Here is a 23,559-nt window from a genome sequence, read left to right as displayed (position 1 = left end):
CCCTCCTGGGTTTCACTGGAGTAAGGAATTACGAGCAGAGCCCTCCAGTGGGACTGGACTGGCTGCTTTATTGATTTGTCAGGTTGGAACATTGGCATGGGCTGGGGATGCAGCACAGATTTGGAATGCAGCACAGGTTGGGAATGCAGCCTGAGCTGGGGATGCAGCACAGGCCAGGGATGCAGCCCAAGCCAGTCAGGAATGCAGCCCGAGCTGGGAATACAACCCAAGCTGGCCGAGCATGGATAAAATCCCAGTGGGATGCAGCTGGAGTAGCACCACAAAGCACGAGCAGTGCAGGGCAGGCGGTGGCACACAGAGCTCTGGCAAGCAGTGCCACATCAGCACCAAGCAGGAGGCCAGAGGCACCTTCCCATGGCCAGTGGGAGCAGCAGGAGCAGCACCAGCACAGCACAGAGCAGCATCATGGTGCAGATCACTGGGACAGCACCAGAGCAGGATTTCCCCAGCACAGCAGGAGCAGCACTGGCACAGCACAGAGCAGGATTTCCAAGCCAGTTTTCCCTGGCACAGCACAGAGCAGCAGGAGCAGCACTGGCACAGAACACTGGCACAGAGCAGTGCAGACCAGGATGCCAGAGGCAGATTTCCCTGGCACAGCAGGAGCAGCACCAGCACAGAACACCAGCAAGATGCCAGAGCCAGTTTTCCCTGCCACAGCACAGAGAAGGATGCCAGGGCAGTTTTCCCTGCACAGCAGGAGCATCACTGGTACAGAGCAGTGGCATGAAACACCAGCATGGTGCAGATCACCAGGACAGCACCAGAACCTGCTGGATTCCCCCAGCACAGTCTGAGCAGGAGCAGCACCAGCACAGAGCATCAGCACAGAGCAGGATGCCAGGGTCAGTTTTCCCTGGCAGAGCAGGAGCAGCATCAGCACAGAGCAGGATGCCAAAGGCAGATTCCTCTGGCATGGCAGGAGCAGCAGGAGGAGAAATGGCACAAACCCTGGCACAGGGCAGCACAGACCAGGGTGCCAAAGCGAGTTTCCTATGGCACAGCAGGAGCAGCAATGGCACAGCACAGAGCAGGATGCCAGGGACAGTTTTCCCTGGCACAGCACAGAGCAGGATATCAGACCCAGTTTTCCCTGGCACATCAGGAGCAGCCTGACATGGCTCCTGCAAATTCCTGTTTGCACTTTTGTCCAGGTCAGCATGTCCCTGGCAGAGGGCAGCCCTGGGGTGGTGACGGTGCCAATTCTCCCATCTCCAGTCAGGGACTGGCATTGCAATCACCGAGGGAGGAATGGGAGGAAGAGGCACCAGGGCGTTCTCCTGAAGATGCCGAGAGATTTTGGAAGGCTGTAGGAGGAGCTGGGGAATGACACGGACTCTGTGGAGCATGGAGATTCCGGCTGATCCACATGTGTGGATCCAGGTGGTGGGTCAGGATTTCTGGAATTTCTTCTTAAGCCATTTCATGTCCAGCTCACACAGCCCCAGCTTGTCGTGAGGATTCTGAGCACAGGCAGCACAGGGGAGATTTTAAACCTGGAGAAATTCAGGATTGGCAGTGGAATGTGGCAGATGGGAAGCTACACCGGGGCTTTCCAAGCCTGCTCCTCCCCTCCCCTCAGCAAGGACCATTCCAGATGGCAAAGAGGAAAAAATAGCTTTGAAAGGCCAATCATTCCCAGAGGGAAATGGATCCCATGGGGGTTCCTGCAGCAGCTCCACAAACCCCAGTGGGAAGAGGCTGCTGGGGGGTGCTGCCCACTCCCCCACACCTCCCCTTGGGAGCAGGGACCAGAACACGAGTCCCAGTGTTCTGGGATGAATTCCTGGTGTTTGCAGAGTCCTCTGCCAGCTGTTGTCTTCCCAGAGCACGGACTGGGCAAATCACCGTGGGCCCAAGGCCCGGCCAGGTGAGTCCTGCTGCACTTTGGTGGCTCAGGAGCCCTTTGGGATCCTCCAGTCTGGCACGTTGATCCCCTGGGAAAGGGGGGTGCCCGGCTCACAGGGCTTGGGAGCGGTGCTTGTGGAAGGCGCTCTCCAGGAATGTGGCCAGCTTTTCACAGTCGTCCTGAAATCCAGACATGCGACAATCCTCCCTTTGCTGGGCTATCCCAGAGACCTCCAGCCTCCCACAACCCCAGTCCTGAGCTGCTCCTGGGCTGGCCTGCCCCAGTCCTGGAGCAGGTCTGGAGTCCCCAAGTACAGGACATGAAGGAACTGGAGCGTGTCCAGGGGAGGGAAGAGAGGTGGAGAAAGGAGCACCAGGAGTGGCTCAGGGAGCTGGGAAAGGGACTCAGCCTGGAGGAAAAGGGGATCAGGGGAGACCTTGTGGCTCTGCACAACTCCCTGACAGCAGGGGACAGCCGGGGGGGAATCGGGCTCTGCTCCCAGGGAACAGGGACAGGAGGAGAGGGAACAGCCCCATGCTGGGCCAGGGGAAGTTTAGGAGGGGTCTTGTGAAAATTCCTCCTGGAAAGGCCTGTCCCAGTGGAGTCCCCGCCCCTGGCAGAGTTCAATAAACACATGGGTGTGGCACTTGGGGATGTCATCAGGGTGACCTCGCATGTTTGATCACAGGTTGGACTCAATAATCTGGGAGGTATTTTCCAAAATTAATGATTCTGCTTAAGTAAGGAATCAGCCTCCTTCCCTGGGTGCTCCCCTGGTTCTCCCACTCAGAATTAATTAAGGTCCACCTAATTAACATGTGCCACAAGGGGCAGTTCCCCTTGGAGCAACTCCTGGAGCAGAGTCTGGAGGGAACAGAAATCCCAGCCCTGCCTGGGGCTTGTGCTGGGGGAGCTGTGGATTTGGGGTCAGCAGGGACTCACCTCGTGGATGAATCCATAATGCACCAGCTCTGTGGCCAGATCCTTGGAGTTATCAGCTGCAGAGACAAGGAGCAGGAGAATATGAACATGAATACAGCTCGTGGAACTCCTGTACCTGGGAGAGCTGGGAAAATGGGGCAGAGAGGTGGAACAAGGTTCCCAAGCTACCAAAACACAACTCTGGACAATGTGTCCCTTGGAAAGGCTTTGGGCTTTGTTTGGCTCAGCAGAGAGAGTCCCAGGGCAGTGCCTGTGGCAGAGCCTACAAGGGGCTGGGGAAGGAGCAGCTCCCAGGCACCATTCCCCAGCTTTGGGAGGGAATTTTGGCTGAGTGCTCTGGCTGTGTGGCCTCCAGAAGCTCCTGATATTCCGGGACAGAGCTGGACCTGCAGGTTTTCCTCAGAGGAGGGTTCAGCTTTCCCTTGGAAAAGTGCTGGGGACACTGTGCCAGTGCTGGGAGTGAGAGTGGAGCTCCCCATGGGGACCCCAGGACCTGCCCACTGTTGGTCCTGTGGGAATGCAGCTCTGGGATGAGCCCTGGACTGCTGCCTTCCCAACTGCACTTTGGGAACAGGTGACTCCCATGTGCCACAGGGCCCAGGGGGGCAAGGGCTGGGACCACAAGGGGAAAGGAAAGGAAAGGAAAGGAAAGGGGAAAGAAAAGGGATGGAAAGGGATCCCCCAGTGTTCCCTGTGGGTACATACTGGGCAGCAGGTCATAGCTGAGCTGTCTGTGCAGTTTGTCCTCCAGGATGAGCAAGAGTGTGAGCTGTGGAGACAGGAGAGAGTCTGATCATCCCAGCCCCTCCAGAGGCACAGGGAGTGCTGGGGTCTGCAGGGACTGGGAGCTCTGGGCACTGCAGGGATTGGGAGCTCTGGGCTGGGACTGGGAGCTGTGGGCACTGCAGGAACTGGGAGCTCTGGGCTGGAACTGGGAGTTGTGGGCACTGCAGGTGCCCTGGAGCAATTCCAGCTCCCTGCAAGAGCTGGACTAGAAAAAACAGGAGTCCAGTAGTGTCTGGAAACACCAGGGACAGAAACATCCAGACACTGCAGGTCTGTGTCCCACAGGCCACAAGAATCTGTGGCTTCTTTGGGAATTCTTTCATTGTACAGAACAGGAAGGAGTAAGTTCTTTCAGTACCAGGTAAAGTGGCTGAGGCCTTTCCCAGTCAGACTTCCCAGTACCATTTCCCAGTCCAGCATCCCAGGCAGATTTCCCTTTTCCATTTTCCTGTCAGACTTCCTGGTCTGATTTCCCAATCCCATTTCCCAGCACCATTTCCCAATCCCTTTTCCCTAGCCCCATTTCTCAATCCCTTTTCCCTGTCCCCTTTTCCCCAGCCCCAATTCCCCAGCTCCTTTTCCTGGCCCCTTTTCCCAGCCCCATTTCCCAATCCCTTTTCCCTGTCCCCTTTTCCCCAGCCCCAATTCCCCAGCTCCTTTTCCTGGCCCCTTTTCCCAGCCCCATTTCCCTGGCCCCATTTCCCAACCCCTTTTCCCAGCCTCATTTCCCCAGCCCCATTTCCCAATCCCTTTTCCCTGGCCCCATTTCCCATTCCCAATTACGGGTCACGATCCCGTAACTCACGTGCCACTGGCTCTTGTCCTCATTCAGCTCCATGTTGCACTGCATCTGCACCACCTGCAACAGCCCAGGATCAGCCCCTCTGGCTCTGCAATTCCTACTGAATTTGGAATTCCCACTGAATTTGGAAGTCCTACCGAAAGCCCACCCTTCCCCTCCCAGCTGTCCCCTGGGCCGTGGCTGACAGGAGAGGTGGCCCTGAGCAGGGATGGAGCTGTCTCACCTGGCTCTCACCTGGACCTGCCCTTACCTTCCTGGTCTCCACATCGAAGGGCTCTGGTGTGGGAGTTTTGGTTTTCTGGGGATCCTCCTGGGGCTGGGACAGGGCTCGTGGGAGGGCGTGGGGTCTGGAGACAGCGAAGTTCATCAGGGGGTAAATCCCATTCCTGGCATGGGACAGAGGGAGGACAAAGAGCTGATTCCATCCCCTATGGCCTGGGCAGAGCTGGCTCTGGGAGGAGCTGGGATGGGGAACAGGGATGGGGAACTGAGACGGGAATAGGGATGGAGAGCAGGGATGGGGAACAGGAATGGGGAGGAGGGATGAGGAGGAGGGATGGGGAGCAGGGATGGGGAGTGGGGATGGGAGCAGGGATGGGGAACGGGGATGGGGAGCAGGGATGGGAGCGGGGATGGGGAACGGGGATGGGCAGCTCCTCGAGCCCAAGGGCACAGCAGGGGACAGCTGGAACACCCCCTGTGCCCATCCTGGCCCCACATTCCCAGTCGGGGGCACTGTGGAGATGAGGCACAGCTGGAGACAGCAGGGGATAACAGGGACACTCCCTGTGCCCATCCTGGCCCCACATTCCCGGGGAGCTGAGGCAGAGCTGGGAGCTCCAACCCACCTGACGTCCTCCAAGAACTTGTCGAGCTCAAGGAAGGAAACCTCGGAGTACCTGGGCAGGGAACAGGACAGGAGAGTTCAGGGGCTGCAGGGCTGCTCCGATGGCACCGGGATCTCCAGGCTGGAACCTCCCCCATTCTCACCTCCACTGTGCCCCGGGCCGACCCTCCCTGCGGATCTCGGCCATCACCATGTTCAAGTCCAGCTCCTTGATCTTCTCTTCCACCACGTTCTCTGGCATCAGATCTGGGGCAGAGGCACGGGGGGTGTGGGCTGGGGGTCCTGCAGGGTGGGTCCTGTCCTGCAGCCCCTGCTCCAGGGAGGGGCTGGGAGTCACTACCTCCCTCCCCAGGCTCTGCACAGGGAACCTCGGGATGTTTTGTGTGGGAGGGACCTTAAATCCCACTCAGTGCCACCCCCTGCCATGGCAGGGACACCTTCCCCTATCCTGGGCTGCTCCAAGCCCCAATGTCCAGCCTGGCCTGGGACACTGCCATGGATCCAGGGGCAGCCAAAGCTTCTCTGGGCACCCTGTGCCAGGGCCTCACCTCACTCCCCTCACAGCCAAGAATTCCTTCCCAAAATCCCACCTAACCCCATCCTCTGGCAGTGGGAAACCATTCCCTGTGTCCTGTCCCTCCATCCCTTGTCCCCAGTCCCTCTCCAGCTCTGCTGGAGCCCCTTCAGGCCCTGCAAGGGGCTCTGAGCTCTCCTGGGACCCTTCTCCTCTCCAGGTGAACGTTCCCAGCTCTGCCAGCCTGGCTCCTCGGGAGAAGATAAGCTGGGCTCGGGGTGGTGCCGGGCACTCACACTGGTGGTTGATGAAGCAATGGGCTGCCAGCAGCTTCAGGGAATGCACCTCGAAGAGCACCCGGTGGAAAAGGAGGTTGTTGGCGGTCGGGCGCTTGTCGGGGTTCAGGGTCAGGCAGGACAGGATGAACTCCTGGGATCAGAGCAGGCCACGAGCTGGAGCAGAGCAGGACGTACCCCTGCTCCTCTCAATGGAGCATTTCACACAATCACAGTCTTTGTATCCCTGAGACTGGAAAAGAGCTCCCAGCCCATTGAGTCCCCCCTGTGCCTGATGCCCACCTTGTCCCCAACGCAGAGCACTGAGTGTCACTCCTGGGACACCTTCCTGGGCACTTCCAATCCCTGACCACCCTTTCCTTGAAGAAATTCGTGCTGGTGTCCACTCTGACCTCCCCTGACCCAGCCTGAGGCTGTTCCCTCTCCTCCTGTCGCTGTTCCCTGGGAGCAGATCCCAAATCCCCCCTCAGCTGTCCCCTCCTGTTAGGGAGCTGTGCAGAGCCACAGGGTCTCCCCAATCCTCCTTTTTTCCAGGCTGAGCCCCTTTCCCAGCTCCCTCAGCCTCTCCTCACCTTTCCCCAGCTGCGTTTCCTTCCCCGGACACATTCTAGCCCCTAACTCATCCTTACCTGGGGACCCCAAACTTGCCTCAGGATTGGGGGTGCCCCAGCAGTGCCAGCACAGGGATCACTGCCCCAGGCCTGGGGTCACACTATTTGTGATACAATTTCCCAGGAAATGGATCCAAAGGGATCCAAAGGGCTCTTTGTGCAGCAGGAGCCCCAGGACAGGGAGCCGCAGCAGATTTCTGGGTGGGCAGAGGTGGGAAGGGGGTCCCCATTGGACCCATCCCGGGTGTGAGCCCAGCAAAGGCTGCAGGAGAAGGGGCAGGAATGGGAATGGGCCAGGATATCTGGGATAGATCCAGAAATTATCCCAGGGGTGCGAGGTGGGCGGCCCCAGACTGGATCCTCCAGGACCAGCTGCCCCAGAACCCCCTGGGTGTGACTCCAAGCACTCCCAGAACCTCCCTGCTTCTCCTGGAATGTGGGAACTCTGGGATCTTAGGGGCAGGAGTTACTGTGGGATGCCTGGAGAAACTCTGTGATCAAACCAGAGAATCTGGGGAATGCACAAACTCATTACAGGATGTTTTGGAGACTGCCAGAGGAAGAGGAAGGGTAGATGGATGGGGATCCAAGGTTCCAGCTGTTCCATGCCTTCCTCTGGCCAAATCCCAACTGTCCCCCAAACTGTCCTGTCCCATTATTAAACCCTGTTCCCAAGCGTTTATGGGGCAGCTTTATGTTCTCTGTCCCCTGGGATCCATGTGGGCCTCCAGCCACCATGGAGCTGGAGCTGCTGAGGAGTGAGATGGAGCTGGGGAAGGGGACACAGGTACCCCCTGTGTGTCCCCAGGTGTGAGGGACAGCAGGGACACTCATGGGACAGGGCCAGAGCCCACCAGAACCTACTGGGGACTGGCAGGATGGGATTTACACCCAGGAGTAACACAGGACAGGGATTTACATCCAGGAGAGACCCAGGACAGGATTTACACCCAGGAGTGGCACAGGACAGGAATTTACCCCCAGGAGTGATCCAGGACTGGATTTACACCCAGGAGTGGCCCAGGACAGGATTTACTCACCCTCATGTTGGGATCATCCAGGGAGTGCCGGGCCCGTGCAATCGCCTCCTCTGACACCCGCGTGTCCCCGTTGGTTTGGATCTCCAGCACGGCCATCTGGGGGGACACAGGGACAGTCCTGGCGGGCTCCCAGGGACACCCCCTGGACAGGGACACCCCCAGACAAGGGACACCCCTGGGCAAGGCAGGGGCAAGGGACAACCCCGGAGAGGGTCAGGGTCCCCCCGTTCCCTGGGGTCCATCCCACTCCGCACCTCCAGTGCGCACATCCCGAAGGAGAAGATGTCCACAGCTGTCCCGTCTGCCCTCTCTGCAACAGGGACCAGGCACGTCAGCACAGAGCCCACCTGAGAGCCCACCTGGAGATCCCAACTGGAGACCCCAGATGGAGAGCCCAGCTGGAGACCCCACCTCACACCATTCCCAGGGACACCCACTCTTGTCCTCACTTGCATTCACCTGCCCTCACCTGTTCTCCCCTGCCCTCCCTGTTCCCGTTCCCGTCCCTGTCCCAGTCCCACTCACGGCCATACTCCGGAGGGAAGAAGTGCAGGTTCCGCAGCTCCTCCCGCTCGATCCTGATGGGACTGCGGAGATCGTCCGGGAGCGCTGGAGGGAGGGGCAGGGGCTGAGGGGGGCTGGTGTGCCCACCCGTGGGGTCTGTGTGTGCCCACCCGTGGGGTCTGTGTGTGCCCAGCCGTGGGGCCTGTGTGTGCCCCCCGTGGGGTCTGTGTGTGCCCACCCGTGGGGTCTGTGTGTGCCCCCCGTGGAGTTTGTGTGTGCCCCCCGTGGAGTTTGTGTGTGCCCCCCGTGGGGTCTGTGTGTGCCCACCCGTGGGGTCTGTGTGTGCCCCCCGTGGGGTCTGTGTGTGCCCACCCGTGGGGTCTGTGTGTGCCCCCCATGGGGTCTGTGTGTGCCCACCCGTGGGGTCTGTGTGTGCCCACCCGTGGGGTCTTAGCAGATGATGGGGGAGGTCTGTGTGTGCCCCCCGCCCACCCCCTAGCCACACCCCAAACCAGGACACCCCTCTGCTCCCACCCTGGAGCAATTCCTAGAGGGATGAATGTGCCCCCTCCCCACAGAACCCAGGACCATGCCCTGTGTGCAGTGCTCCACTGGAGGGGGTCAGGGAATCAGGGGGTGTCCCCAGGCCAGGGGACTTGCTGGGGGGTGGCCCTGGGTCACTCACCGTTGGCGAACACCCGGTGCCAAACTGCCAGGTGGAGCCAGGCATTGGGCAGGCAGCAGAGGACAGAGGGGAATAACAGGTGACACCACGGTTGGCACCCCAAAAAGGGACCCCACAATTCTCAGGGCTCCTGCCTGGCCAGGATCCCTTGCATGACCCTGCCCCCTTCCTCCTGCCAACCCCCTTGGACCCCTCAGACCCCCTTGGACCCCTCTGAACACCCTTGGACCCCTTTGAACCCCCTCAGACCCCTCTGAAGCCCCTTGGATTCGTTAGACCCCTCTGGCCCTCTTGGACCATCTTGAACCCCTTACACCCCCCAGACCCCTTAGACCCCCTCTGACTCCTTTGTGCCCCCTCTGACCCCTTTACACCACCCCAGACCCCTGGTACCCCCTCTGACCCCTCTGGATCCCTCAGATCCCCTCAGACCCCTCAGATCCCATTGGATCCCTCAGGCCACTCAGATCCCCTTGAACCCCCCAGACCCCCCCAGATCCCCGGGGACCCCCGGGCGGGGTCGGTGCTGCCCCACCGGAGCCGATCTTGATAAGCCCATTGTGCTGGATGAAGATGGTGTCGCTGGTCAGGTTGCCGTGGATGATGGGGGGCTCACAGGAGTGCAGGAAGCTGGGGGGGCACAGAGGTGTCCCGAGCACAGCCCGTACCCCTGGGACCCCGCAGGGCAGGGCAGGGAGCCAGGGCAGCCTCACCTGAGAGCTGAGAGGATTTGGGTGCACCAGCGCTTCCAGGCCTAGGGACAGCAGGGACAGAAATCCATCAGCCAGGACAGACCCAGGGCCAGGCCAGGGCTTCCCACCATTCTCAGGGACAGGAACATCTCCTGTGCCCGGCTGAGGCTTAGGGTCCCTCCCAGACATTCCCAGTGACATGGACATCCCCCTGCGCAGTGACAGGGACAAGGACGTCCTGCTATGCCCGGCTGAGGCTCAGGGGTGTCCCTCATGCTGTCCCACAGGAGCAGCCCCTGTCCCCTGTTCCAATCCCTGCGGCAAATGGCTCAAGGCTGCAGGAGAGCTGGGAGGGACTCTGGACTAGGGATGGAGGGACAGGACACAAGGAATGGCTCCCACTGTCACAGGGCAGGCTTAGATGGGATCTTGGGAAGGAATTGATCCCTCTGAGGGTGCTTTGGCCCTGGCACGGGATGCCCAGAGAAGCTGTGGCCGCCCCATCCCTGGAAGTGTTCCAGGCCAGGTTAGACAGGTCTTGGAACAGCCTGGTCCCATGAAAAGTGGCCCTGCCAATGGCAGGAGTGGCTCTGGATCATCCCACAGGTCCCTCACACCAGCCCTGGGCAGTGGCTTTGCAGGTGGTGCTGGTCCCTTGCCCCCAGGTGCCAGCCCTGGGCAGGGACAGATACTGGGCCAGTGTGACCCACCACAGCCACTCCCACATTGGGGCCAGTGGGATCCAGTTTGGGCTCTCCTGTGACCCAGGAACAGCAACCCCCTCTCTGCTCTGCCCTATAGAATCCCAGAGACTCTCCCTGGGCCAGGGACACAGCTCCAGCTGGGACCCCTGGGGTGCTCCCAGGAACTCACCCGGGCATTCATGGCCTTGTGGTTCTTCTTGGTTTTCTTCAGGAACTGCTTGAGGCTCCCTGAGGACACGTACTCCGTGATGAAGATGACCTGGCAGGGCAGAGTGGCTCAGCTCAGCCCCACGTGGGGAAGGGAGGCCGAGGAGCAGGATGAGGAGCAGAGCTGGGGTCCGCACCCACTCCCCCAGTGCCCCCCAGGCCCCCTACCCGTGCCTTGGAGTCCTTCACATCCAGCCAGTACTTGTGGAGCTTCACGATGTTGGGGTGATCCACCAGCACCAGCTGCTCAAACATGGTCTTGATCTTCTCCTGGGGGCACACAGAGCACAGGTGAGGTGTCCTGGGACAGGGCAGGACAGGTGAGATGTCCTGGGATGGGGCAGGACAGGTGAGGTGGGAGGTGCTGGGGTGTGGCAGGGCACCCCTAAGAGCTGGGGGTAGCACAGGGACACCGGGCTGATGTCCAAAGGACCTTCCTGTGAGGGAGAAGCCAAGGAAGGTGCAGTGCCAGGGGACAGGAGCAGTGTGGGGGTCTCAGGGTCTCACCTCGTGGGCTTTGAAGGCCTTCTTGTCAGTGAAGAGCAGCTCGTTCCACACCACCTCCACTCCCTCCTCTGTGTCCATGGCCAGGAAGGTGCTCTGGATGCCAGGCATGTTCCCCTGGTTCACCTGGGCAAAGGGAAGGCTTGAGGGATGCTGAGGGCAGGATGGCACCGCCTGCTGCACAGGCAACTCACCAAAAAAATCCATTTTCTTTTCTCTCTGGCACAGGAAAAGCCCATCCTGGCCTGATCTGCCAGACCCTACTGGTTAATGTGATTGGTTTACCCATAGAGCCACTTCCAGGCATTTCTAGGAACTCGGGGAGTCTCTGACCACATGAACCCAGCACTTTGGGAGGTTCCACATTGCACAGTCACCTCGGCGTCACTGGCAGAGCAGTGAGTGATTGACACTGACACGTCCCAGAGTCAATGCATAAATAAACAAATGGAAAATAAATGAACCAGCCTGAAACCCGATTCCTGCCCAGGAAGAGCAGAGTCTCCATGCTCCTACAACACTCCCTGCCACGGCCACATGGCACTGGCTTATAAATAAAGCTTTTTTGGAATTAAGGTCCCTGGAACGGCCACGGAAGAGGTTCTGGCTGGGAACTGGAGCGTGGAGCAAATCTCCAGCTGGTGCCTGTCCTGTGGGAGCTCTGGGCCAGGAGGGAGCAGGAGAACCAGCCCCTTGAGCAGGTCCTGAACTGGCCCCTCTGGCTCTTCACTGGTGTGACACTCACTGGCTCCATACCTGCACACAGGTGGAGACGTGCCCTGCACCCCCATCCCAGCAGCCCTGGGGGAGCCACCCACATCCACACTGTGCAGGCAACAGCAGAAGGTCTGGACAAACCAAAGCCACCACATCATCTCTGAGGAGCCTGGGTGCAGGCCCAGGATCTGTTCAAGGACTTCCCACCCCAGAGGCCACAGAGCCCCAGCCCAGGACCCCGAGTGGAGCAGCTCTGCAGGTGTCACCTCCACAGGTGACATCCTGCATGGACCCTCCTGGTCCCCATGACCACCAGGACCCACCTCCAGCCCAGGTAAATCCTCCAAGGCACCTGGCTCAGACCCCACCCCAGGACAGGGCTCCAGCCTCCATCCCAGCAGTGGTGCCTGCTGCATCCTGACCTGCATCCTGACCTGCATCCTGACCCTGCCTACCCCAAAACATCCCTGTGGGAGTGGGACTGCAGCCCCTAACTGCTCCTGCCCCTTCCTGCGGGGCTGGGGGCTCCAGGCCTGGGCTGTGCCCCCATCAGCTCCTGCCAGCTGGAGGAGGGGCTCAGTACCCACCCTGTGTGCCACAGCAAGGGCAGCCAGAAGAAAAGAGGAATTGTTCTGCTGCTCTGGGGCAGGTACGTGTTGTGCTGATGCTGGGGCTTGGGGCTCAGCCCTCTGCTGGAGCTCATCCCACTGCCCGGGTTTGGGGCTTGTCCTGCTGCCAGGACTGGTCCCACTCCTGGGGTTCATCCCACTGCCCACATTTGGGGCTCATCCCACTGCTGAGGTTCATCCCACTGCCAGGGCCGCTCCCTGCGGGGCTCCGGGCAGCCATGGGCACTCAGCACCCCCAGCTCATTAGCAGGACACGCCCAGGCAGTTCTCGACCCAGCTCACGCTGCAGCCACACAAAGCACTTCTGCTGCTGCTGCTGCTGCTGCCCGGCACAGGCTCCGCACAGAGCCCAGCACGGACGGTGAGGGGCTCGGCCACAGCTTTCCCAGTGAGCCCAGTGCAAACACAGCCAGAGTGGGAATCACAGAATCGTCTTGGAACCACAGACTGCTTTGGGTTGGTGGGACCTTAAAGCCCATCTCGTCGTGGTAACGCTCAGCAGGAGCCCTGGGGGGGTTCCTCCCAGCTCCAAAGGAGCTGCTTTGTGAGTCCGAGGGCTCGGGCGGTGGATCTGCCAGGACCTGGGAGGCTCTGGAACGTGACGGGGAGGAACCTTCCCCGCTCGGCGCGGACACGAACGTGCTCCGTCTTGTGCTGGGTGAGAACAAAGCCGATCCCCAGCAGCTGCTCCCGCTCCCAGCTCCGGCCTGGCCTCCATAAATAAATAAACAAACGCGGCGGTTTCCGCACTGCCTGACCGGGACTAAAGGCAGCGGCGCAGGTCTCCGTGTTTTATCCCCCGTGGTCGCTCCCCCATGGTTCATCCCCCGTTAGTTCCCGTGGTTTATTTCTCGTGATTTATCTCCCGTGGTTTTCCCCCCGTTATTTCCTGTGGTTTATTTCCCGTGATTTATCCCCCGTGGTTTATCCCCTGTTATTTCCCGTGATTTATCCTCCGTGGTTTATCCCCCGTGGTTTTTCCCCCGTTATTTCCCGTGGTTTTTCCCCCGTGGTTTATCCCCCGTTATTTCCTGTGGTTTATCCCCCGTGGTTTATCCCCTGTTATTTCCCGTGATTTATCCCCCGCTCCCGTCCCGGTGGCTCCGGGTGCTGCTCACTGAGCACCGCGCGGCTCCAGCCCCGGGCCGGGGGAGGCTCCGCTGCTGCCGGAGCGCGCTCGGCCGGGGCCACCGCTGGGCCGGGCTGGTTTCCCAAAGATCGGGTTGCAGCTTCCAATCAATCGCTCCCTTCTGGGCTTTTCTCGGCAGCGAGGGCTGAGGCAGGCCCGGGAAGGGGCCTGCGGGAGCAGCTGGGAGTTGAGGCCGGGAATACCGGGGAGAGGAGGTTTTGCTCCCATGGCAGGAGGTCCCTTCCCACCCAAACCGAGTATCCCGCGAGTCTCCATTCCCTGCGGGCACCGATTATTTCAGCCCTGGGTGCCACCGTGTCTTTGGGTGCTGGGAACGGGTGGGATTTGGGGGAGCCCGGGGCTGGGCAGCGAGCACGGCACACCTGGAAAACTTCTGGAGCAAATGCCAGCCTGGCGTGCCCACCTCAGTGTCCCTGGAGCCAGGGACAGGGACAGTGTCACCTGTCTGCCTCCGCTGGGACACGGGAGCAGGGAGCGCCGGCCACGGGGACACCCCGTGGGCAGCAGGGAAGTGGGGAGCCTTTGCTGGCGCTGGGCCACCCGTGTCCCCCCAAACCCCCTGTCCCCCCAAACCTTGTGTCCCCTGGCCCTGACTGAGGCTGTGCCCTGCCGTCCCCAGCTGTGGCCCCAGGCAGGGCAGGGGTGGTTGTTGCAACACAGAAATCGCTTCAGAAAACACAGGAAAGGAAAAAAAAATGAGCTGAGAGGGCTGAGGCCCCAGTCAGGGACACCTGAGCTGTGTCCTGCAGGTCCCCAAGGTTCAGGGACGGGGAGTGGCAGCACAGGCAGAGCCCGTGGGCCCCGGAGGTGAGGGGTCACCAACCCCCCTGTGCCCCTTGCCCTGGGTGAGGGGCTGCCACACAATCACACCCCCTGTCCCGAGCTGGGAACACACTCCAGGCTCCCTCCGTGCTGCTGCCCCCATTCAACACCAGAAGGGTCACCTGCAGTCCCTGTGTCCCCAGCGAGGGGACTGGAACCAGCAGCAATGACAGAGGTGCCTGTCCCTGCGCTGCCAGCAGCTGTCCCCGTGGCAGGGGCACTCAGGGCTGGGGACACCCATGGGCCCACGGCAGAGCAGCTCAGCTCTGCAGCTCTGCCAGGAATCCGTGGTGCCAGACAAACCTGTTCTGTCCCTGCCATCCTGTTACACAATGAGCAGGTGAGGGGAATGCACGGGAGGGAAAATATTTTGGTTCCAGTGAAGCATTTGATCCTGTCTGTCACAAACCCATGAGCTCAGCACTAATTCAACTCTGTGCCCGACAGGTGAGGGTGTGCTCACGGGGTGAGCTCTGCCACTGGCACAGCTGTGGTGTCCTAGACAGGTACTGGTGACCAGTTCTGTCCTGGAGCATCAAGGAAGGAGCAGAGCTGGGGCAGAAAGCAGCAGAGCTGGGAAACCGGGAAAATCACCCCAGAGCGTGGCTGTGCTCCTGGCCTGGCAGAGCGAGCAGGGAAACAGAGCCGGGGCAGCCCAGCGGGATGGGCAGTGCGAGAGCTGCCCCACCCACAACATCCAGCCCTTCTCCAGGAACTCTCCCTGTCGCAGAATTATCAAAGTCCAGGATGGTGTCGGTAGGGACCTTAAATCTCACCTGATTTCACCTCCTGCCATGGCAGGGACACACCTTCTACTATCCCAGGTTGCTCCAAGCCCCAGTGTCCAGCCTGGCCTTGGGCACTTCCAGGGATCCACAGCTTCTCTGGGAATTCCATTGCAACACCTCACCACCCTCTCAGGGAGGAATTCCTTCCCAAAATCCCATCCTGTCCCAAAATCCAGCACTGCTCTCTGGCAGTGGGAAGCCACTGTCCATTCCCAAGAGATTCCTGCCTGCCAGCCCCAGCAGCACTGGGCTGTGAAATCCCAGTGGGATCCTGAGCAGGATCTCGAGCAGGGCTCCTCGGGAACGCTGCTGGAGGCTGCCCCTGCCCACAGCTGGGAGGGCTGGAAGCCTCTGCTTCCCTCCGTGCCCACGTCTGCCCTTCCCTGCTGCCCAAGCAAACACTGTGGTCCCTGTTCTCCTGCAGGGAAGGGACAGAGGAGTATTTTTCCACTGCTCAGAGCAGAGCCAGGAGAAATCCTGCATGAGGCAGCACCAGGGTTGTTATTTCCTGGGAGAAGCTGTTCCCTGCACAGCCTGCAGCCTGAGCCTGGAGAGATGTTTGCTTTACCCCCAGGCCCTGCATGGCCCTGGGAGGGGACACAAACCTGGGGTCACCCAGCCCCGAGAGGGGACACAGACCTGGGGTCAGCCCAGCACTGCCCAGCCTGGGGAGGTGACACAAGCCTGGCATCATCCCAGCCCAGCACCCTCTCCCAGGAAATGGGGCTGGCAGTGGCACAGGGCTCTGAAGGATCTGGGAGAGGATCCCTGTGCCAGCCTGCTCCAGGCCAGTGGAGCCCAGAGGGTTTGGGGTGGAAGGTGGGAGCAGCAGGTGCCCAAGGAGAGGGTGAGCAGGTGGCATCCTGATATCCCTGGGCATCCTGTGCCCCATCCCATGGGAGCGCTGTGCCCCATCCTATGGCAATTCTGTGCCCCATCCCACGGCAACGCTGTGCCCCATCTCTCTGCACAGGCTCCCAGTGCCCACCAGTCCAAGGCAGGGACAGTGCCCAGGGAGCCTTTCCAGTGCTTGGCCAGGACACCCCAGACTGTGCTGGACAAGCACCCCAGCCCAGCCCAGCAGCCTCCATGGGCCAGGCAGAAGCAGTGACAGCAGGAACCAGCCCAGCTCAGAGGAATTTGCCCAATTTTCTGTGTTGTTGCCCTGTAAGCAGCTGGGCCATCAGCAGAGCAGCTCCCGGAATGCCAAGGAGAGCCGTGGTTTCCAGTCTGCTATCTGACCAGTCTGTCATCCCTGCAGAAAGCTCAGCCACAGCTTTGCCATCCAAGCACTCAGTGCAGAGCGGACCCCCAGCATTCCAGCAGCCTCATCCCAGTCCTCAAACACGGCCTGGGACACCCCCAGCCCCAGCAGTGGAACACAAAACCCGCTGGGAGTGCCAGAGGGCTCTGGTTACAGCAGAGCAGCAGGAAGGAACCGAGGGGCACCGAGGGGGATGGAGGCTGCCGGACTCAGCTGCTGCGTCTGGGCCCTGCAAACAAAACCATCCCTCGGGAAAGAGAGGGAAAGGCACAAAAGAGCTCGGATAAAGACAGGAAAGGGAAGAAAACATGGCAAAGGCCAGGAATTGTAACACCTCGGGTGGGGGGAGCACAGAAGGAACGGTCAGGGAGCCAAGGAGCCTCTTTGAGAAACGGGAGAGAGTCAGGAGACAGGAACATCCGTGCAGCAGGCAGGGAGCACAGGGCTGCAGCAAGGAATTCTGTGCAGGACAGGGATGGGATAAAGGAGCTGTAACCAGGAATTCCTGTGCAGAACTGGGATGGGATAAAGGAGCTGTAACCAGGAATTCCTGTGCAGAACTGGGATGGGATAAAGGAGCTGTAACCAGGAATTCCTGTGTAAGACAGGGATGGGATAAAGGAGCTGTAACCAAGAATTCCTGTGCAGAACTGGGATGGGATAAAGGAGCTGTAACCAGGGATTCCTGTGTAAGACAGGGATGGGATAAAGGAGCTGTAACCAGGGATTCCTGTGTAAGACAGGGATGGGATAAAGGAGCTGTAACCAGGAATTCCTGTGTAAGACAGGGATGGGATAAAGGAGCTGTAACCAGGGATTCCTGTGCAGGACAGGGATGGGATAAAGGAGCTGTAACCAGGGATTCCTGTGCAGAACTGGGATGGGATAAAGGAGCTGTAACCAGGGATTCCTGTGCAGAGCTGGGATGGGATAAAGGAGCTGTAACCAGGGATTCCTGTGTAAGACAGGGATGGGATAAAGGAGCTGTAACCAGGAATTCCTGTGCAGAACTGGGATGGGATAAAGGAGCTGTAACCAGGACTTCCTGTGCAGAACTGGGATGGGATAAGGGAGCTGTAACCAGGAATTCCTGTGTAAGACAGGGATGGGATAAAGGAGCTGTAACCAGGAATTCCATATGGAATATGGATGGGATAAAGAGGCTGCAGCCTGGAATTCCTTACAGAATATGGATGGGATAAAGGAACGTGTTCCTGCATGAAAAAGCACAAGTTCCTGCACTGAAGCCTCACCGCAGGCTGACGTCAGCCCCCTCCCCAGCAGAGAACAAGGCTCAGGATTGTTGTGGCTGGGTAAGATCCCCAGGGATTAAAGGCTCCGTGAAATGGAGAACGTGGCACCGGGAGAGCAGCCCCGGGGCACCATCCAGAACAGGCCCTGCTCTGCCCACACCAGCTCGAGCTCAGAGGGTGATGGGGAGGACTCTAAACCTGGCACAGCCAAGGCTTGTTCCTTGCCAGACCCCCGGAGCATGTGCTGGGGACAGAACTCCACTGTCTTCTTCCAGCAACATTTATCTATGTGATTTTTTCCACTAGAATCTCATTTCCTTTTGGTTTATCCTTAACTAGAAGCCCCAAAACCCCTGTTCAGAGCACAGGCAGGATGATTCCTTCACTGTCCTAAAGTGTTGGATATTAACCCTAAATTCTTGGCTATTAACCCTGAAGTCTTGGATATTAGCCAAAATTCTTGGATATTAACCCTAAATTCTTGGATACCAGCCTGAATTCTTGAATATTAACCCAAAAGTCTTGGAAGTCCAGCTGTGAGATCAGCTGAGCTCAGCAGTCACCCCAAACTCACCCTGCAAAGTTCACCCGTGGCACACAAAAGCTGTGGAAGCAGAGGAGGCAGGAACAAAAGAGATGGCAGGAAAAGAAGGAGCCAAGTCCTCCAGCTGATCCCCCTGCACTGGAAAAGCTCCTCACACTCCTAGCCCAGATCCCTGGGGATGGCTGGCAACAAAGCAGCCTTTAAGAATAAAAATAACCCCGTGGCAGATATTGCATAGTTGGAGCCTTCCCAAATCATCCAGCATGGAACCGGCGATCCTGCTGCCAACTGCAAACCTCATTAATGCCTAAAAATGGGAACCCCCTGCACCTCACGGGATTCCAGAGCTTACACTGGTTTTCCATGGTTTGTTTTTGTTTGCTGATCTGTGGGAACACACAGAAACACCCCAAAACCTCCCCGTGCTGCCGATTTTTTAACATCCCTTGATTTTCCTTAAATGCTGCTTCAGCATTTCCTCTCTGCATTTATAATGTTGTTTCCCTCTTTCCCTTCTCTCATCCTGCAGGATGAGTTAAAGCTGAATGTTAGAACTGGAGAATCCCAGGATGGGGATGTGAGTGGGAGATCTTCAAGACGCCCAGTCCCACCCTGTGACACAGGCAGGGACACCTTTCCCTATCCCAACCTGGCCTGGAAAACTTCCAGGGATCCAGGGGCAGCCACAGCTGCTCTGGGCACCCTGTGCCAGGGCCTGCCCACCCTGCCAGTGAACAATTCCTGCCCAATATCCCATCTAATCCTGGGACAGCCATTCCCTGTGTCCTGTCCCTCCATCCCTTGTCCCCAGTCCCTCTCCAGCTCTCCTGGAGCTTCTTTAGGTCCTGCAAAGGGTTCTGAGCTCTCCCTGGATCCTTCTCCTCTCCAGGTGAGCACCCCCAGCTCTCCCAGAGGGGCTCCAGCCCTGCAGCAGCTCCGTGGTTCCTCTGGGCTCTCTCCAGCAGCTCCAGCTCCTTGTGCTGCTGGAGCCCAGGGTTGGGGCAGCTCTGCAGGTGGGGTCTCACCTGAGCACAGGGGCAGAATCCCCCGTGCCCTGCTGCCCACGCTGGGGGATCAGCCCAGCAAGGGGGGTTTTGGGATCCCAGTGCTCATGGCTGGGGCATGTCCAGCCTTTCCCAGCACCCACAGGTCCTTCTCCCTAGGAATTCCCTCCAGCCAGCCCCCCTTCCCGTGTTTGTGCTCGGGCCCAACCCAGGTGCTCAAGGTTCACCTCCCCAGCCTGTCCAGGTCCCTCTGGAAGCCTCATCCCTTCCCTCACTGAACTCCAAGGGTGCTCCAAAGCAAATCCCACACTGGGAGCAGCAGCAGAATTACAAGGAAAGGACAATTCCAGGGTCACACAGAGGAATAAATTATAGGAACAACTCCAAAGTTCTGTCCATGAAGCACAGCTGAGCTGCTCCCATCCTATCCCCACTCTCATCCTGACCCCACTCCCATCCCAAGGGAAGGCCTTCAGGATCCCAGAGCTCACTGTATCCAGGGCGTTCCCACAGGGAGCACCATGGGCAGAGCTGACAGGCAGGGATGGGTGGGAGAGGTGAGGGGGAGGGTGTGGAAATCACAGCCTGGACCCAGGATATGTCACAGATGAACCTGGTGGGACCAGCACACGTGAGCATCACACACCTGCTCGTCACAGCCCCCATTTCTGGGCAGGCTGAGGGTTTGGGAACCCAAACCAAACGGGGACAAACCACACTGGTCCCAGCACGAGCTGCTGGGGCTCCCCCACAGCCCTGCGCACACCTGCAAAAGCATAGAACTCTCCACAAAAACAAAAAACCAAGTTTCTTCTCCCTTCTGCTCCTACTCCGCAGGGTGAGTGGGAAAAGCAAATGAGGTCATCAAAGCAAGGCTGAAAGAGCCCCGGTGTTCCCACGTGGGAAATCCTGCGCCAGCAGCAGCTCACAAACAACAGGAGAGCTCAGAGAGGGGCTGGGCTGGGGCTCCTCCTCACACCTTCCCTGAGCTGCTCGTGGCACCTGGGACTGAAAGTCCCCCAGGAATAAAGGATCATAAATAGGTATAAATAGGCGAAAAAAGCATAAATAGGCAAAGGAGGAAGGGAAGAGAGGTTATTCCTGGGGGGCAGGGCAGGCCCAGCACAGCCCTGTGTGTGAAAACAAGCTGCAGTCCTTGTGTCCACACCATTAATGTACATTAAATTTAATATATCACCTTTCATGCAGAACCATGGAATTGTGGGAAGGTTTGGGTTGGAAAAACCTTGGAGCCCACTGAGTCCATCCTGTCCCCAGCACTGCCAAGGCCACCACAAACCCACAGGGATGTTAAATCTCCCCGGGGTGGGGACTCCACCCCTGCCCCGGGAAGCCTTTTCAGGAGGAATTTTCCCAAAATCCCACCCAAACCTCTCCCGGCACGACTTGAGGCTGTTTGTCCTCGTCCTGTCCCCGTTCCCTGAGAGCAGAGCCTGATCCCACCTGGCTGCTCCCTCCTGTCAGGGAGTTGTGCAGTGCCAGAAGGTCCCTCCTGAGCCTGCTTTTCTCCAGGCTGAGACCCCGGGACAGCTGCCTGTGCTCCCTCAGCATTCCCAGCTCCCAGGTCTGCACAACAGGACACTGCCACCCCACTACTCTCCAAACCACAGCCCGGGCTCAGCTCTGTAGGTCCCACACAGGGTTCGACTCCTCTGGCAAAACCAGATTAGGGAAATAAGGAATGGCAGTGAATGGTCAGGAGAGGGAGGGAAGCTCCCCACGGGTACAAATCCCAGGAGTGCTGAGGGCAGTGAGAGGGGACTGCCAGCGCTTGGCTCCTTCCTGCGCGTCACGAACCATCTGTGAATTTGCACAAACACAGCTCCTCCACAAAACTTCCTCCACTTGGCAATCAGGGAGCCTTCCTGCCACTGCAGCTCTCCTGGAACAGCTGTTCCAGCCGCCCTTGGAAAGGCCAGGCCACCCTTCCCACTGCTCCAGCTGGAAAATCCCTGTGGATGGGGAGCGCGGCGCAGGGACGGTGACACAAAGCGCTGGTGTGGGGATGGCACTGGGGGGTTCCCACTTGTGCCACTCCTGCACGGGAGGATGAACCCCCCTGGGCCAGATCTGCACAATATCAGCGTTGGAATGCTCACATTAAACATCGCCGTGCACCAGAACACACAGAAGGAATTTTCCCAATATCCCACCTGAGCCTCCCCTGGCTCAGCCTGAGGCCGTTCCCTCTCCTCCTGTCCCTGTTCTCTGGGAGCAGAGCCCAAATCCCCCCCAGCAGTCCCCTCCTATCAGGGAGTTTTGCAGAGCCACAAGGTCCCCCCTGAGCCTCCTTTTTTCCAGGCTGAGTCCCTTTCCAGTTCCCTCAGGAATTCTCCAGCCCATTCCCAGCTCCCTCAGCCTCTCCTGGTGCTCCAGCCGCTTCACAGCTCCATTCCTGTCTCTGAACATGCCCCAGCTCCCCAGTGCCCTCCTTTTCATGAGGGTCAGGAACCCTGGTGTGGGGCAGGGGTCTGCCAGAGAGGAGGAGGGGGCAGGAATGGCGGGAAAAGGGGATGTGTGGCTGTGGAATCATGAGGGAAGGAATAGCAGGTGCTGACGGCGCTGGCAGGAGCAGCTTATCAGCCAGGAGCAGCTTATCAGCCAGGAGCAGGCTATCAAGATCTCAGCAAAGCCCAGGCTGAGAATACAGGCTGGGAGATGCAGCTTCGGGCAGAGCTGAGTGCTGGGGCCGGGTCCTAATGGGGAGAGGGGAGATAAGGGACAGATTAAAAACTCTGGCCTTGGATGGGCCTTTTCCCTTCAGGCCCGACAGTGTCTGTGACTCTTCCTCAGTGCTGGGGTCAGGATTCATCCCCTGGCTCTGGTCCCTGCTCCTGGGCACCCTGACAGAGCCAGGCTGACTACAGCCCCATTTATGGGGAGACAGTCCTGATGCTGCTGGTATAGGAAGATGAGCTGAAGTGAACTAAGCCCCTTCTCTGGGGAGGAGGAACGGGGCTCTCCAGCTCTGGGGAGGGCTGTGATGGCAGCCCCGACACCCCACCTAGTGACCCGGCAAGTCCCCGTTCCCGCAGGAGCTCCAGGGTCACCGCTCTGTGACCTGTGTCGCTGTCACCGGGCACAGCTCAGACCAGCAAAACCCTCCGGGAGCCTCCAGCAGCCCCGTGGGGTGGCTGTGGGCAGCCCAGAACGGCTGGTCCCAGCACGACTGGTCCCATCCCTCGGGCATCGGAGCCCCCACGCCGCGGGACCGGCCGGGGACTGCCCCGGGGCACAGCCCGGCTCTCCACAGGGCTCCGGGGAGCTCCCAATGGGGCACAATGAGCCCGGTTACAGCACCTGGCACCTGCACTGGCACACGGTGAGCCCGAATCCGTGCTCCAGACAGCCCAGACCAGGTGAAACCCGGCTCCCCGCACGGAGCACCCCCCACACCCGGGCACGGTGAGCCTGCACCGGGCTCCCCGCACCGGCACAGCCCGCACCGAGACAAGGCGAGCTCGGCTTTCCACCTCCCGGCCCGGGGCATGACCGAGCCCGGCTCCCCTCCCCGGGCTCCCCGCGCCTCCGGCCGCCCCCGGGGGCTCTTTCCTCGCGGAGCCGCTCCCTGCGTCGCCCTCCAGTCGCGGCCATCGTCGTGTCCGGGGCACCTGCGGGCGCTGCCCGCGCCCGAGGACTGCGCGATGGGCGAGGGTCGCGCCTGCACCGCCCGGGGCCCCGCAGGGCCCGGCGGCCGCGTCCCCATCCCCATTTCTCCGCATCCTCATCCCAATTCCCGGCGTCCCCGTGCCCGCCGTTCCCAAGGCCGCTCTCCCGCGTTCCGGTCCTACCTGCTCGCGGCGCTTCTGCCAGCGGCCGCAGGGACTCTCCTCCAGCACCTCGCTCTCCTCCTCGCTCTCCTCCTCCTTCTCCTGCGCCAGCCGCGCGTCCGGCTCCGGCACCGCCATCCCGGCTGTTAACCGAGCTGTGCCGAGCTGTGCCGGGCTGTGCCGAGCTGTACGGGCTGTGCCGAGCTGTGCCGGGCTGTGCCGGGCTGTGCCGAGCTGTACGGGCTGTGCCGAGCTGTGCCGGGCTGTGCCGAGCTGTGCCGGGCTGTGCCGAGCTGTACGGGCTGTGCCGGGCTGTGCCGAGCTGTGCCGGGCTGTGCCGAGCTGTGCCGGGCTGTGCCGAGCTGTACGGGCTGTGCCGAGCTGTACGGGCTGTGCCGAGCTGTGCCGGGCTGTGCCGAGCTGTACGGGCTGTGCCGGGCTGTGCCGAGCTGTACGGGCTGTGCCGAGCTGTACGGGCTGTGCCGGGCTGTGCCGAGCTGTACGGGCTGTGCCGAGCTGTACGGGCTGTGCCGAGCTGTGCCGGGCTGTGCCGGGCTGTGCCGAGCTGTACGGGCTGTGCCGAGCTGTGCCGG

At 59.9% G+C, this 23,559-nt stretch overlaps 1 protein-coding gene across 3 annotated transcripts; it reads right to left on the bottom strand.

The window, feature by feature from the left end:
- Positions 1–48: 48 nt before the first annotated feature.
- Positions 49–23,277, bottom strand: NRBP2 (nuclear receptor binding protein 2). Of its 3 annotated transcripts, XM_062492689.1 has the most exons (18): positions 22,988–23,277; positions 11,008–11,130; positions 10,669–10,770; positions 10,463–10,552; positions 9,611–9,651; positions 9,433–9,527; positions 8,898–8,921; positions 8,234–8,317; positions 7,963–8,018; positions 7,709–7,804; positions 6,058–6,190; positions 5,391–5,493; positions 5,249–5,299; positions 4,651–4,786; positions 4,404–4,457; positions 3,518–3,581; positions 2,813–2,868; positions 49–2,049 (listed from the first exon to the last, which is right to left on the bottom strand). In XM_062492689.1, the coding sequence occupies exons 1-18, from the start codon at positions 23,102–23,104 to the stop codon at positions 1,981–1,983; spliced, it is 1,494 nt and encodes a 497-aa protein (XP_062348673.1). In that variant the 5' UTR covers positions 23,105–23,277; the 3' UTR covers positions 49–1,980. The 3 variants fall into 3 exon arrangements, with proteins under 3 accessions (XP_062348673.1, XP_062348682.1, XP_062348691.1); XM_062492698.1 differs by lacking the exon at positions 8,898–8,921; XM_062492707.1 differs by lacking the exons at positions 49–2,049; positions 2,813–2,868; positions 3,518–3,581 and having other exon boundaries at positions 4,404–4,500.
- Between the last annotated feature and the right edge of the window lie 282 nt (positions 23,278–23,559).

This window comes from Cinclus cinclus, chromosome 1, assembly GCF_963662255.1.
Source record: "Cinclus cinclus chromosome 1, bCinCin1.1, whole genome shotgun sequence".
NCBI classification, from domain to species: Eukaryota; Metazoa; Chordata; class Aves; order Passeriformes; family Cinclidae; genus Cinclus; species Cinclus cinclus.
The sequence above is the reverse complement of the archived record's forward strand: the minus strand, read 5'-3'. Positions and strand labels throughout refer to the sequence as shown.